Below are 14,574 nucleotides of genomic sequence, written 5' to 3'. Positions count from 1 at the left end.
ATCCCGGCATGTGCCTGAAGCGATTTAGGGAAATCACGGAAAACCTAAATCAGGATGGCCGGAGACGGGATTGAACCGTCGTCCTCCCGAATGCGTGCAGGGAGTATAATAGTAACAATTCATCTTTGTTTGAGCAAATGGAAACCAGGCCAGGAGAAGCCTCTTTTCCCCGATCGCTAAGTCTGTGGTCGAGAAGTCCGCCCACAGCCGCTAAGAGCTGTGTCACTGCGCACCACTGCCGATGTCGGAAGACTGGGCCTCAGGGCTCATCACTTGGCGTAAGACATGAGGGTCTCGAACTAAAACGACGATAAAGATGAAAGAAAACACTTGTGCTGTAATTCAAGTAACAGGTAAGGTAGTAACAGCAGTGGGAATGAGAGGAATGCTGGGTTTGAGGAGCACCATAGAGCTGCTTCAGCCACGTCCACTCTATTCGGATTGTGCTGAGATGGTTACTATTGGCAAGCACCAGAGAGTTGCTCCAAACAAGTCTTTTCAGTAGGGAACGTGCTGCAAAGATTGCTGTTGAGAAGAACAAGAAAGTTGCATCAGCCACATCTACTGAATAAGGAATGAGAGGGGAATGCTGGGACAGATAGGGAGAAGCAGCAGTAATATTCAACCCACATACACAGATGGAAACTGAAAATCAAGCGATGCACTTTCGTCCTCCTGACGATGGGCACTTGTGCACAGTCTCTGAAGTGGGAAAAATATTCCAGTACTATGCTTGTAAAAGCCACTACAAAATAAGTTGTGTGTAATATGGACTATGGTTCCAGAATGAGATTTTCACTCTGCAGCCGAGTGTGCGCTGTTATGAAACTTCCTGGCAGATTAAAACTGTGTGCCGGGCCGAGATTCGAACTCGGAACCTGGAAGGTAGGAGGCGAGATACTGGCAGAAGTAAAGCTGTGAGGACGGGGCGTGAGTTGTGCATGGGTAGCTCAGCTGGTACAGCACTTGCCCGCGAAAGGCAAAGGTCCCGAGTTCTAATATCGGTCCGGCACACAGTTTTAATCTGCCAGGAAGCTTCACTTGGACTATGGTTATTTATCTGCAATAACGTAACCAACATCACAGATCCATCAAACTCTGGGCCCTATACAAACTAGGCGTGTAGCAGCAACATTTGATAATGAAACATCCTTATCCTTATTGACATCTCGAATCGCACCCATCAAAATGTGACAAATACATATGATGGGAAAGCATGATAGTTTCTACCAGAATAATGGTCTTTACCACACCCATACATCATATTTGAAGAAAAAAACTGAACTGATACTACCAACTGAGTGCAGCACCAAATAGTGATAGATGACTGTAAGATCGCCCAGAAACACAGCACAAGTTGGTAGCTCCAGCTGGAGGGGGGAGTATGAATGCTGTACCTCGAGAATACCAGCAGAGGCTAGAAGGAATGACATGTGAAAGCACTACCTGCTGCATAGCGTCACATTTGGTTCACTCACACTTGCTGCACTCCATTTCTCTATACAAAGAGATGCTGCCGGAAGTGTGTGAGCTACAGTGTTGATGAGCAGCGATCTGTTGGATAGTGCATGTGACTTGGCCACTCTCTCACACCTAGACGACACAGCCATCTGAATCTCACATCATGCCTCGGGACTTTTATGATCTATCCTCTCCCGACACAACCACCATCACCTGCATCAACACCATCTGCTTCCTGTTACCCTGTATGGCTTCTGATGATGATCAACTCCTGCACCTCATCTTTCTCCTCTCCCAACAGGTCATCATCTTTGCCTACATTGACATAGAGGAGGCATATGACCTTTTATGGCATTCCGGTCTCCTTTCCAAACTCCAGACTGATTCACTTCCAATCAACTATGTCCGACTTATTGCATCGTTCCTCTCCAGTTGTCCATCCTATGTCATCCTCAACAATACCAATCTCTCTACCAGATCCACTGCAGAAGTGCCCCAAGGTTCCTTTTCTCTCCTCTTCTTTATTTCTTTCTGACTGCAAATGTTCCAAAACCGCCTCTTCCCACCCACCTCCTTCAGCATGGTGATGACGCCAATTTCCTCGCCCTCTATCCTATGCTCCACAAAGCCCAATGATTCCTCCAAATCCACCTCTATCAGTTTAACTCCTGGCGTAACTCCTCAAAAACCAAGGCAATGATTATATGACGCACCACATGCACCTTCTGTATCCGCGACTTCTACCTCACCATTTACAACTGTCCCATCCAGCCAACTAATACACTAACTAACCCCTTCGACCAGCAACTAACGTGAAACCTCACATGTTAACAATCCAACAGAAAACTAACAATAGACTAAAACTACTAACTGACTGAACATGGGGCTATATCCCTCCACTGTCCACATGTAAAAATGCCTGATTCACCCCATCCTTTGCCATGCAAGTGTTGCATGGATATCCAGCCCCCCTTAAATTCAATTCTATAAGTCCATCCATATCGTCGAATGCCATGCTCTCTGTCTCATTTTATGAAACCGCTTGCCTTCTTCCACAAGAATCCTTTACCAACTCATCAAATCCCCACCTGTCCTCACTCACATTGAACACCTCCAAATTACCTAGACCATCCATAAACTCGACTTCAACAATCCTATTGTGTCCTCTCTCCGTTCCAGTCCTGGTGTGCTACTATACCTCTACCTACTCATCCCATCAAATCTTCACCAGAACACTCTCCACATCCTCTCCCAAAGAAATTTCAACCTTCTCTCTCTCTTGTACCATAAACTCCATCCCAACATATACGCCTCCTATCAACTCAGAGTCCACCATATCCTATCCCCCCTCCCCTCCAAGGGCTTCCTCCTCCTCTTCCTCTCCTAATACTATACCTCTTCCTTTTCCCAATCCCTGTCACACCCATCCCCTTGTCCTCCCCAGTCTATAGATCCCAATACCATTTACCCCTCTCTCCTTGTCTCCCACAGCCACCTCTGTCTCGTCACCACCTCTTACCAGTCCTCAGTCCTCATCACCACCACTCTATTAACTGCCTCCATACAGACCCTTCTTTTCATCTAAAATCTACAGTCCCAGGGCAGGTACTTTTCCAGTTTCATTGAAAGTGCTCAATGTTCCGTTTTTAATGGTCGTTGTCTCTTCTATTGTGATCAGTGTTTTCCAAGTGTTTTCTCAACTGTTTAGTGTTCTTCAAGTTTTTCTCAAGTGTTTTTAACTGTGCTGTCTGCCCACATTTTTATCGCTGTTTTTAACCAGCTCGTGAAGACCGCATAATTTTATTTATATTTCTCCCATTCACGTCACCTTTTCAAATAATTTAAATTCGTAATACATATGTCTTCTTGTTTTTCGTTTTAGCATCTAAATTAGCATTAAGTACTTCTGGTTGAAGAGTGTTTTTCTTTAAATTCGGCGAGCACACCTCCCGCCCACATGGGTGGGAGGGGGAAGGGGGAATGAAATCCCAAAAAAGAAAAAAAGGACTTTTATTATGCATACTTAACATCAGCTACCTCCATAGGATTTATAAATAATCACAGGCATCATATATACAGCAAATTATTGAATTTTCACGTTAGTTTTATGGTGAAATCAACGAATAACATATCGAAAGTTACGCTATACGGAGTTAGCCCCACACCCTTAAGAACAACATGGTATTTGCTGTGTTGGCCCATCTCTTTTCAGTGACACTACTCTGCGTTGCATGGATTAAACAACCTCTTGATAGATACAAGGGGAAGGAATACATGTCGTTATTCTCTCTCCAATAAGGACATAAGGCGTTCTCCAAAACTGAACAACCGACAAGCGCTGTCTGTATGAATCAACTCGATGATAATCCGCACAGTACATTTTACATCTCTACTATAACTTCAGGTGGAGTTCTGAAATATAATAGTTCTATCCACTGAATTATCAAGTTAAGGTATTTGTATTTGTACCACAGACCGAAAACCACCACAAATTGCAAGCTGAACGTTCCATACACATTTTTGACAACCAGTGCAATTTTTGAGTCGATATAATTTTTTCGTTTTTCTTGAGAATCAGGCGTATGCACACAAAATGTGGGTTCAGAACACACACAATGCAAAAATTCTGACAGTGATTTAACTCCAACCAACAGTCCTTAAACATACAACCAGAAAGCAAGTTCCACACACTACAGTCGCAAACCTTAAGAGGGTGAAGTCACTGCCTTGGACACGAAATAAAACATTGCTTCTGTCTGACACAACCCCTTTATAGGTCCTGGAAGGTGTATGAAAGCAACTTTTTACGAAATTCATACATGATTATAGTTCGGAAATTGTGGTATCTTCACATCAACCTCCATAAAACGATCGTCAGCGATGGTAAACATATGTGGGAGAACAGCAACGTCTTACAAGAGTAATAGTCTGTTCCCTTCCTCATCTTGACATTTCAAAACTACAAAAAGTCACTATTGCTAGACGAAAGCTCATTTCAAAACGAGAAACAGCTCAGCGACAAGCAGCCAGAAACTCTAACTTTCTGTTCCAACCAATTCTTGACAACATAATCAAAGAGTATTTAAGATATGACCACCATAGATTCTCTTCATAGCGATCCATATTGTAGAGTACAAGTTTCACTGGTTCGCCACAGCTGAACGCTTAAAGTTACCTGTCAGAGGCACACAGTCGTTCTCCCATTGCTCCATATCATAAGAGAGTGGAATAGATGGAATAAAAAAAAGGCGCCGATTAGCAGTGATATAAAATATTCTCCATGGTGTGTTATATGCAAACTTGTAATTATTGGAGCAAGACAGTTTCAAATTATTTAACACCACACACAACACACACCAGGAGCTAAATATAACACCTCTTATTTCTGATGAATTGTGAGGATGTTATACAGAAAAATGTGCTCTAATAGTTCATACAGACGGGTTGTTGCTTTGGCTCAGTTGGTACAGTACCATACTAGCCTTTGTAGTAGTAGATTCAGTAAATTAAAACAATAGACCCCATGACGAATTCAGATTGGAATAGCTTCCCAACTAACTGTAGGATTCTCAGCTAGCTGTACTGCAGCGACTGACACGCTCTTTTGACGGGTGTCAGTGTATCTTTTTCACTAAGATCGATTTTCTCTGTAGATGTGCCTTGGTGTGATGAAAACTTGACACTGATGCAAATAAATGTAAATGTCGTGTGACTAAGGCCTGCCGTCGGATAGACTGTTCACCCGGCGTAAGTCTTTCTATCTGACGTCACTTCGGTGACTTACGTGTAGATGGGGATGAAATGATGATTAGATCAAAACAACACCGAGTCCCTGAGCGAAGAAAATCTCCGAGGCAGCAGGGAATCGAACCCGGGCCCTTAGGATTGACATTCTGTCGTACTGACCACTGAGCTAACGGGGTCGGACAGTGATACACACAGAACGTTCGATTTCAACCATCCTTCCTGTAAGCAGAACGTGATCTGATGTCTGGACTGCGACTACATTTTTAAGTGATTTCTCACACAAATTATAAGTGTTTTATGTCGTATGTAGGACATCTAAAATTCCAGCAGATTTCTATCCACTAATCGCCTGTAATGTCCAGGATTACTACTCTTCAAGAATGATGTCTCTGCTATGAATTTCTAACATGTTATTCTCATCTGTTTTTCGACCATAGTAAACAACTGAGCAGGGCAATGGTATTTCCATGATGTCACCCTGCAGATAGTAGCCTGCATGGTTCTAAGTTTATGTCCATGATGTCTTCAATGACGTCAGAGTCCTAGATGGCCGACCTGGAGATATGAATGCAATCCAAAATAGTTGTTTCAATCCCCGAGGCACTTCAATCATTTACACCTGCACCACTCACCCTCAGTGCAGGCTTATTAACCATAAAGCGAACACACCATTTGCGTTCTGTACTCCATAGTGAAAAGTTGATCACTGTAATCATCATCATCATCATCATCATCATCATCATCATCATCATCATCATCATCAAGTGTCATCACAGATCTACCACCTTCAGGTAAGAAGGAGCAAATTCGCAATTCACTTGTAAGTATTAAGCCATTCGTTTATCCTAATGATTATTATGCATGCGATTTTCAAGGTTTTCTTTTATTTCTTCCTTAGTTCAACAGCTCCATGTGTAGACATGCAGTGCCTGGTACATTAGACGAGCAGCAGCAGATATCAAACCAGGATGCAGACACACTCCCTGATGCAGCTCCCAACTTGTCAGAGTGCAAATCAAGTACATTCGAGGAGTAGAAAGCACGATAACACACAGAAAAAATCGGATCAGGGTTGGCCAGGGAGAAGGTATATGGGGCGGGTACTGTGGAAGAGGGGGGAATGGTGGTTTCCATGGGGAGATAAAGAAGGAAGACAGGTGGATGGTGGTTTCTTGGAGAATAGGATGGAGGCCAGGTCGCCACTTGTGTGCTTGAGACGTTTTATGGCGGGTGTGGCTGTGATGAGGGGTAAGATAGTGGTTGGATTGGGAGGTGGTGGGAGGCAGGTCCCTCTTGTGAGGTGGAGGCGCTGTGAATGGAGGCTGGGTGCTCTGTGGTAGCAACTGTTGCGTAGTGGGCAGCGACTCTAGTAGGGGAAGCAATCACAGTTGTAGCAGAGCAGGTAGGAAGTAGGGGAAAGTCTTCCTGGCGGCTGATAGTAGCGGGAGGTGGGCCAGGGGCAGGGGCACGGGCTACGTACAGGTGGGGATATGAGGGTTGGGGAGAAGATAGAAGAAGAAGAGACTGAGAGGAGGGGAGGTGGAGTAAACAAAGGAAGCCCAGAGGAGGCACTCAACGAGGTAACAATGGGTTCAGGGGAATAGGAGGCATAAATGATAGTGGTAGTGGGGTCTCCGTAGTGGAATGTGATGTCCACTGGCGACAGAAGTCGCTGAAGTGCAAAAAGAACTAAAATGGGGGCCGGTGAGGAGCACCGGGCGGTGACAGCAGGCATCGGGCGGCAGCAGTAACTAGGCAGTGCCAGGTACCGCGTTGTAGCAGGCCCAATGCAGCGACCGCCAATGGGCAGCGGCAGGCACCAGGTGGTGGCTGGCACCGGGCGGCGGCAGGTAAGGGGCAGCGCCACGTACCGGGTGGTAGCAGGCACCAGGCAGCGACAGGCACTGGGCAGCGGCAGGCACCAGGTGGCGGCAGGCACTGGGCTGTGGAAGGCACGAGGTGGTGGCAAGCACTGGGCGGTGGCAGGCACCAATTGATGGCAGGCACTGGGCTGTGGCACATACGAGGTGGTGGCAGGCACTGGGCAGTGGCAGGCACCAGGTGGTGGCAGGCACTGGGCAGTAGCAGGAAACAGGTGGGCTGTGGCAGGCACGAAGTGGGGGCAGGCACTGGACTATAGCAGGCACAAGGTGGCGGCAGGCAATAAGGGGTGGAAGGCATGAGGTGTTGGATGGCACTGGGTGGTGGAAGGCACGAGGCAGTGCCAGGTACCGCATTGTAGCAGTCACAAGGCACTGACAGCCACTGGGCAGCAGCAGGCAACAGGTGGTGGCTGGCACCGGGCTGTGGCAGGCACGAGATAGCGGTAGGCTCTGGGCTGTGGCAGGCACGAGGTGGTGGCGGGCACCAATTGATGGCAGGCACTGGGCTGTGGCAGGCACGAGGTGGTGGCAGGCACTGGGCAGTGGCAGGCACCAGGTGGTGGCAGGCACTGGGCAGTAGCAGGCAACAGGTAGGCTGTGGCAGGCATGAAGTGGGGGCAGGCACTGGACTGTGGCAGGCACGAGGCAGCACCAGGTACCGCATTGTAGCAGGCACAAGGCACTGACAGCCACTGGGCAGCAGCAGGCACCAGGTGGTGGCTGGCACCGGGCTGTGGCAGGCACGAGATAGAGGTAGGCTCTGGGCTGTGGCAGGCACTGGGTGGTGGGAGGCAACAGGAGGCGGATGGCACTGGGCAGTGGCAGGCACCAGGTTAGGGCAGGCTCCAGGTGGCAGCAGGCATGCGGCTGTGGCACCCACGAGGTGACGGCAGGCAATGAGCGGTGCAGGCACGAGGTGGCGGCAGGCAGTGGGCAGTGGGAGGCACAGAGTGATGGATGGCACTGGACGGTCGCAGGTACGAAGTGGCGGCACGCACTGGAGTTTGGCAGGCACGAGGTGGTAGTAGGCGCTGGTCGGTGGCAGGCACAAAGTGGTGCCAGGCACTGGTCGGTGGCAGGCAGAAGATGGCAGATGGCACTCAGCGGTGCCAGGAAAGAGGTGACGGCAGGCACTCGCCTGCAACACTCACCAGCAGGTGGCGGCAGGCACTGGGCTGTGGCAGGCACGAGGTGATGGCAGGCACTGGGCGGTGGGAGGCACCAGGTGGCGGCAACCACTGGGCTGTGGCAGGCACGAGGTAGCAGTAGGCTCTGGGAGGTGGCAGAGACGAGATGGCAGCAGGCACTGGGTGGTGGGAGGCTCCAGGGGGCGGAAAGCACTGGGCTGTGCAGGCATCAGGTGGCGGCAGGCACTGGGCTGTGGCAGGCACGAGGTGATGGCAGGAACTGGGCAGTGGCAGGCACCAGGTGGCGACAGGCAGTGGACAGTGGCAGGCACGAAGTGGTGGATGGCACTGGGCAGTGGCAGGTACGAGGTGGCGGAACGCACTGGAGTGTGGCAGGCACGAAGTGGAGGAAGGTGTGGTCGGTGGCACTGGGCACTGGGCGGTGGCAGGTACAAGGTGGCGGCACGTACTGGATTGTGGCAGGTATGAGGTGGTGGAAGGCGCTGGTCAGTGGCAGGCACAAAGTGGTGCCAGGCACTGGTTGGTGGCAGGCCTAAGGTGGCGGATGGCACTCAGCGGTGCCAGGCAAGAGGTGACGGCAGGCACTCGGCTGCAACAGTCACCAGGTGGCGACAGGCACCAGGTGGCGGCAGGCACTGGGCAGTGGCAGGCACCAGGTGGCAGCAGGCACGCGGCTGTGGCACCCACGAGGTAGTGGCAGGCAGTGCGCAGTGGCAGGCACGAAGTGGTAGATGGCACTGGGCGGTGGCAGGTATGAGGTTGTGGATGGCCCAGGGCGGTGGCAGGCACCAGGTGGTGTGAGGCACTGGGCCATGGCACGCACCAGGTGGCGGCAGGCACTGGGCCGTGGCAGGCACTGGGCTGTGACAGGCACAAGGTGGCGGCTGGCACTGGGTGGTGGCTGGCAGAAGGTGGCGGCATGCAATGGGCAGTGGCAGGCACGAGGTAATGGCAGGGACTGGGCCGTGGCAGGCACAAAACGGCGGCAGGCAATGGGCTGTGGCAAACACCAGGTGGCGGCAGGCACTGGGTGGTGGCAGGCACGAGGGTTGTAGATGGCCCAGGGCGGTGGCAGGCACCACGTGGCAGCAGGCACTAGGCCGTGGCACGCACCAGGTGGCGGCAGGCAGTGGGCTGTGGCCGGCATGAGGTAGCAATAGGCTCTAGGCTGTGGCAAGCACGAGGTGGCGGCAGGCACTGGGTGGTGGGAGGCACCATGGGCAGAAGGCTCTGGGCTGTGGTAGGCATCAGGTGGCAGCAGGCACGAGGTGGTGGTAGGCACTGGTTAGTAGCAGGCACCAGGTGGTGGCAGACACTGAGGGTGGCAGGCACGAGGTGGCGGCAGGAGTGGGTAGTGGCAGGCACGAAGTGGTGAATGGCACTGGATGGTGGCAGGTACGAGGTGGCAGCACGCACTGGAGTGTGGCAGGCATGAGGTGGTGGAACGTGCTGGTCGGTGGCATGCACAAAGTGGTGCCAGGCACGGGTCGGTAGCAGGCCTAAGGGGGCGGATGGCACTCAGCGGTGCCAGGCAAGAGGTGACGGCAAGCACTCGGCTGTGACAGTCACCAGGTGGTGACAGGCACCAGGTAGCGGCAGGCAGTAGGTGGCAACAGCCACTAAGTGGTGGAAGGCATGAGGTGTCGGATTGCACTGAGCGGTGGCAGGCAACAGGTGTCGGCAGGCACTGGGCAGTGGCAGGCACCAGGTGGCATGCACCATGTGGTGGCTGGCACGCTGCTGTGGCACCCACGAGGTAGTGGCAGGCACTGGGCAGTGGCAGGCATGAGGTGGTGGCAGGCACTGGGTAGTCGCAGGCACCAGCTGGCGGCAGGCACCAGGGTGGCAGCAGACACACCGCTGTGGCACCCACGAAGTGGCGGCAGGCACTAAGAAGGCAGCAATCATTGGGCAGTGGCAGGCACGAAGTTGCGAATGGCACTGGGCGGTGGCAGGAAAGAGGTGGCGGCAGGCACTGGACTGTGGCAGGCACAAGGTGGCGGCAGGCGCTGGTTGGTGGCAGGCAAGAGGTCTGGGCTGGCACAGGGCGGTGGCAGACACAAGGTGGCGGCAGGCACTGGGCTGTGGTACACAAGATGGGGTGGCTGGCACTGGTCAGTGGCAGGCACCAGGTGGCGGCAGGCGCTGGGCTGTGGCAGATGTGAGGTGGTGGCAGGCACTGGGCTGTGGCAGTCACCAGGTGGCAGCAGCCACTGTGTCGTGGAAGGCACAGGGTGGCGGCAGCACTGGGTGGTGGCAGGCATGACGTGGCGGCAGGCACTGGGTAGTTGCAGGAAAGAGGTGGCGGCAGGTACTGGTCTGTGGCAGGGACCAGGTGGTGGCAGGCACTGGGCTGTGTCAGGCACAAGGTGGCGGCATGCAGTGGTCAGTGGAAGGCACGAGGTGGGGGCAGGAACTATGTGGTGGCAGGCATAAGGTGGCTGCAGGCACTGGGTGGTTGCAGGCACGAGATGGGGTCCAACACTGGACTGTGGCTGGCACCAGGTGGTGGCAGCCTCAGGGCTGTGCCAGACACCAGATGGAGGCAGGCACAGGGCTGTGGCAAGCACGAGTTGGCGGCAGGCGCTGGGCTGAATCAGGAATGAGGTGGCGGCGGGCACGGGGCGGTGGCAGGCACCAGATGGTGGCAGGCACTGGGCTGTGGCAGGCACCAGGTGGCGTCAGGCACTTGGCTGTTGCAGGCACCAGGTGGCGGCAGGCACTGGGTGGTGGAATGCACAGGGTGGCGGCAGCACTGGGTGGTGGCAGGCATGACGTGGCGGCAGGCACTGGGTGGTTGCAGGCAAGAGGTGGCGGCAGGCACTGGGCTGTGGCAAGCACCAGGTGGCGGCAGGCACTGGGCTGTGGATGGCACAAAGTGGCATGAGGCACTGGGCTGTAACACCAACGATGTAGCGGCAGGCCCTGGGCGGTGGCAGGCACCAGGTGGCGGCAAGCACTGGGCTGTGGCAGGCACGAGGCGGCGGCAAGCACTGGGCTGTGGCAGGCACAAGGTGGTGGCACGCACTGGGCGGTGGCAGGCAATAGGTGGTGGCCCGCACTGGCTGGTGGAGGGCACGAGATGGCGGCAGGCACTGGGCAGTGACAGGAACCAGGTGGCGGCAGGCACCATGTGGCGGCTGGCACGCTGCTGTGGCACCCACGAGGTAGTGGCAGGCACTGGGCAGTGGCAGGCACGAGGTGGCGGCAGGCACTGGGTAGTCGCAGGCACCAGGTGGCGGCAGGCACCAGGGTGGCAGCAGGCTCACCGCTGTGGCACCCACGAAGTGGCGGCAGGCACTAAGAAGGCAGCAATCATTGGGCAGTGGCAGGCACGAAGTTGCGAATGGCACTGGGCGGTGGCAGGAACGAGGTGGCGGCAGGCACTGGACTGTAGCAGGCACCAGGTGGCGGCAGGCGCTGGTTGGTGGCAGGCAAGAGGTCTGGGCTGGCACAGGGCGGTGGCAGACACAAGGTGGCGGCAGGCACTGGGCTGTGGTATAAAAGATGGGGTGGCTGGCACTGGTCAGTGGCAGGCACCAGGTGGCAGCAGGCGCTGGGCTGTGGCAGACATGAGGTGGTTGCAGGCACTCGCCGGTGGCAGGCACCAGGTGGCGGCAAGCACTGTGCTGTGGCACGCACTAGGTTGCGGCAGGCACTGGGCGTTATCAGGCACTGGGTGATGGCAGGCACGAGTTGGCGGAAGGCAATGGGCTGTGGCAGGCACGAGGTGGTGGCATGCACTGGGCGGTGGCAGGCACCAGAGGGCGGCAGGCACTGGGTGGTGGCAGTCATGACGTAATGGCAGGCACTGGGCAGTGGCAGGCACAAAGTGGCGGTAGGCACTGGGCTGTGGCAGACACCAGGTGGCGGCAGGCACTGGGTGTTGGCAGGCATGAGGCTGTGGATTGCCCAGGGCGGTGGCAGGCACCAGGTGGCGGCAGGCACTGGGCCGTGGCACGCACCAGGTTGCGGCAGGCACTGGGCAGTGGCAGGCACAGGGCTGTGTCAGGTACAAGGTGGCGGCATGCTGTGGGCGGTGGAAGGCACGAGGTGGGGGCTGGCACTGGGTGGTGGCAGTCACGAGGTAATGGCAGGCACTGGGCAGTGGCAGGCACAAAGTGGCGGCAGGCACTGGGCTGTGGCAGTCACCAGGTGGCAGCAGCCACTGTGTCGTGGAAGGCACAGGGTGGCGGCAGCACTGCGTGGTGGCAGGCATGACGTGGCGGCAGGCACAGGGTAGTTGGAGGAAAGAGGTGGCGGCAGGTACTGGTCTGTGGCAGGGACCAGGTGGTGGCAGGCACTGGGCTGTGTCAGGCACAAGGTGGCGGCATGCAGTGGTCAGTGGAAGGCACGAGGTGGGGGCAGGCACTATGTGGTGGCAGGCATAAGGTGGCTGCAGGCACTGGGTGCTTGCAGGCACGAGATGGGGTCCAACACTGGACTGTGGCTGGCACCAGGTGGTGGCAGCCTCAGGGCTCTGCCAGACACCAGATGGAGGCAGGCTCAGGGCTGTGGCAAGCACGAGTTGGCGGCAGGCACTGGGCTGAATCAGGAATGAGGTGGCGGCGGGCACGGGGCGGTGGCAGGCACCAGATGGTGGCAGGCACTGGGCTGTGGCAGGCACCAGGTGGCGTCAGGCAATTGGCTGTTGCAGGCACCAGGTGGCGGCAGGCACTGGGTGGTGGAATGCACAGGGTGGCGGCAGCACTGGGTGGTGGCAAGCATGACGTGGCGGCAGGCACTGTGTGGTTGCAGGCAAGAGGTGGCGGCAGGCACTGGGCTGTGGCAGGGACCAGGTGGTATCAGGCACTGGGCTGTGGCAAGCACCAGGTGGCGGCAGGCACTGGGCTGTGTATGGCACAAAGTGGCATGAGGCACTGGGCTGTAACACCAACGATGTAGCGGCAGGCCCTGGGTGGTGGCAGGCGCCAGGTGGCGGCAGGCACTGGGCTGTGGCAGGCACGAGGCGGCGGCAAGCACTGAGCTGTGGCAGGCACAAGGTGGTGGCACGCACTGGGCGGTGGCAGGCAATAGGTGGTGGCCCGCACTGGCTGGTGGAGGGCACGAGATGGCGGCAGGCACTGGGCAGTGACAGGAACCAGGTGGTGGCAGGCACCAGGTGGTGACAGGCACGTGGCTGTGGCACCCACGAGGTGGCGGCAGGCACTGGGCAGTGGTAGGCACGAGGTGGCGGCAGGTAGTGGGCAGCGGCTGGCACGAAGTGGTGGATATCACTGGGCAGTGGCACGAACAAGGTGGCGGCAGGCACAGGGGTGTGGCAGGCACAAGGTGGTGGAAGGCGCTGGTCGGTACCAGGCACAAAGTGGTGGCAGGCACTGGTCAGTTGCAGGTATAAGGTGGCGGATGGCACTCGGCGGTGCCAGGCGCAAGGTGATGACAGGCACTCTGCAGCAACAGTCACCTGGCTGCAACAGGCACCAGGTGACGGCAGGCACAGGGCTGTGGCAGACACGAGGTGGCGTCAGGAACTGGGCGGTGTCTGGCATGAGGTGGCGGCAGGCACTAGGCTGTTTCAGGCATAAGTTGTTGCAGGCATTGGACTGTTGCAGGATTAAGGTGGCGGCAGGCACTAACTGGTGGAATGCACGAGGTGTCGGATGGCCCAGGGCAGTGGCAGGCACGAAGTGGCGACAGGCAATGGACGGTGGCAGGCACGAGGTGCTGGCAGGCGCCAGGTGGCAGCAGGCACGCGGCTGTGGCACCCACGAGGTGGCGGCAGGCACTGGGTGGTGGCGGGCACTGATGTGGTGGCAATCAGTGGGCAGTGGCAGGCACGAAGTGGCGGATGGCACTGGGCGGTGGCAGGAATGAGGTAGCGGCAGGCACCTGGGTGTTGCAGGGCCGAGGTGGAGGGCACTAGTTGGAAGCAGGCATGAAGTGGTGACAGGCACTGCTCGGTGGCAGGCATGAATTGGCAGTTGGCATTCGGCGGTGGCAGGCACAAGGTGATGCCAGGTACTGGGCTGCAAGAGTCACCAGGTGGAGACTTGCACCAGGTGGCGCCAGGCACTGGGCTGTGGCAGGCACAAGGTAGCGACAGGCACTGGGCAGTGGCAGGCACGAGTTGGTGGCAGGCACTGGGCAGTGGCAGGCACCATGTGGCAGCAGGCACCATTTGGCAGCAGGCATTGGGCTTTGGCAAACACGAGATGGAGGCAGGCACTGGGCTGTGGCAGGAACAAGGAGGCGGCAGGCACTGGGCTGTGGCACGCTCCGGGTTGCGGTAGGCACTAAGTGGCTGCTGTCACTGGGTGGTGGCAGGCACAAGGTGGCGGCAGGCACTGGGCGGTGGCAGGCATGAGGTGGCGGCA

The 14,574-nt window shown here is 55.8% G+C and overlaps 2 protein-coding genes across 2 annotated transcripts; both read right to left on the bottom strand.

Moving 5' to 3' along the window:
* Positions 1-6,897: 6,897 nt before the first annotated feature.
* Positions 6,898-9,386, bottom strand: LOC126297901 (uncharacterized). The gene is made up of 4 exons (XM_049989211.1): positions 8,876-9,386; positions 8,243-8,771; positions 7,339-8,122; positions 6,898-7,248 (listed from the first exon to the last, which is right to left on the bottom strand). The coding sequence occupies exons 1-4, from the start codon at positions 9,384-9,386 to the stop codon at positions 6,898-6,900; spliced, it is 2,175 nt and encodes a 724-aa protein (XP_049845168.1).
* Positions 9,387-10,143: 757 nt separating this feature from the next.
* LOC126297900 (proline-rich protein 36-like) lies at positions 10,144-14,171 on the bottom strand. Its single transcript, XM_049989210.1, has 6 exons — positions 13,838-14,171; positions 13,257-13,702; positions 12,901-13,090; positions 11,780-12,853; positions 10,980-11,732; positions 10,144-10,898 (listed from the first exon to the last, which is right to left on the bottom strand). The coding sequence occupies exons 1-6, from the start codon at positions 14,169-14,171 to the stop codon at positions 10,144-10,146; spliced, it is 3,552 nt and encodes a 1,183-aa protein (XP_049845167.1).
* Between the last annotated feature and the right edge of the window lie 403 nt (positions 14,172-14,574).

Source organism: Schistocerca gregaria, chromosome X (genome assembly GCF_023897955.1).
Source record: "Schistocerca gregaria isolate iqSchGreg1 chromosome X, iqSchGreg1.2, whole genome shotgun sequence".
Classification (NCBI taxonomy): domain Eukaryota; kingdom Metazoa; phylum Arthropoda; class Insecta; order Orthoptera; family Acrididae; genus Schistocerca; species Schistocerca gregaria.
This window is presented reverse-complemented; position numbering and strand designations above follow the sequence as displayed.

Bases quoted from the DNA above. Each gene is read 5' to 3' on its own strand.
- LOC126297901 (XM_049989211.1), bottom strand. From the start codon at position 9,386: ATGCCGGCCACAGCCCACTGCCTGCCGCCACCTGGTGCGTGCCACGGC. The intron at 8,772-8,875 runs GTGCCTGCCGCC...CCGCCACCTTAG, and splicing joins CTGGTGCCTGCCACTGCCCA to GCCTGCCACCAACCAGTGCC. The intron at 7,249-7,338 runs GTGCCTGCCCCC...GCCACTGCCCAG, and splicing joins CTTGTGCCTGCTATAGTCCA to TGCCTGCCACCACCTCGTAT.
- LOC126297900 (XM_049989210.1), bottom strand. From the start codon at position 14,171: ATGCCTGCCACCGAGCAGTGCCTGTCACCACTTCATGCCTGCTTCCAA. The intron at 12,854-12,900 runs GTGCCTGCAACA...TGCCTGCCACAG, and splicing joins CCAGTGCCTGCCGCCACCTG to CCCAGTGCCTGCCACCATCT. The intron at 11,733-11,779 runs GTGCCTGCCACT...TTTATACCACAG, and splicing joins CCAGCGCCTGCTGCCACCTG to CCCAGTGCCTGCCGCCACCT.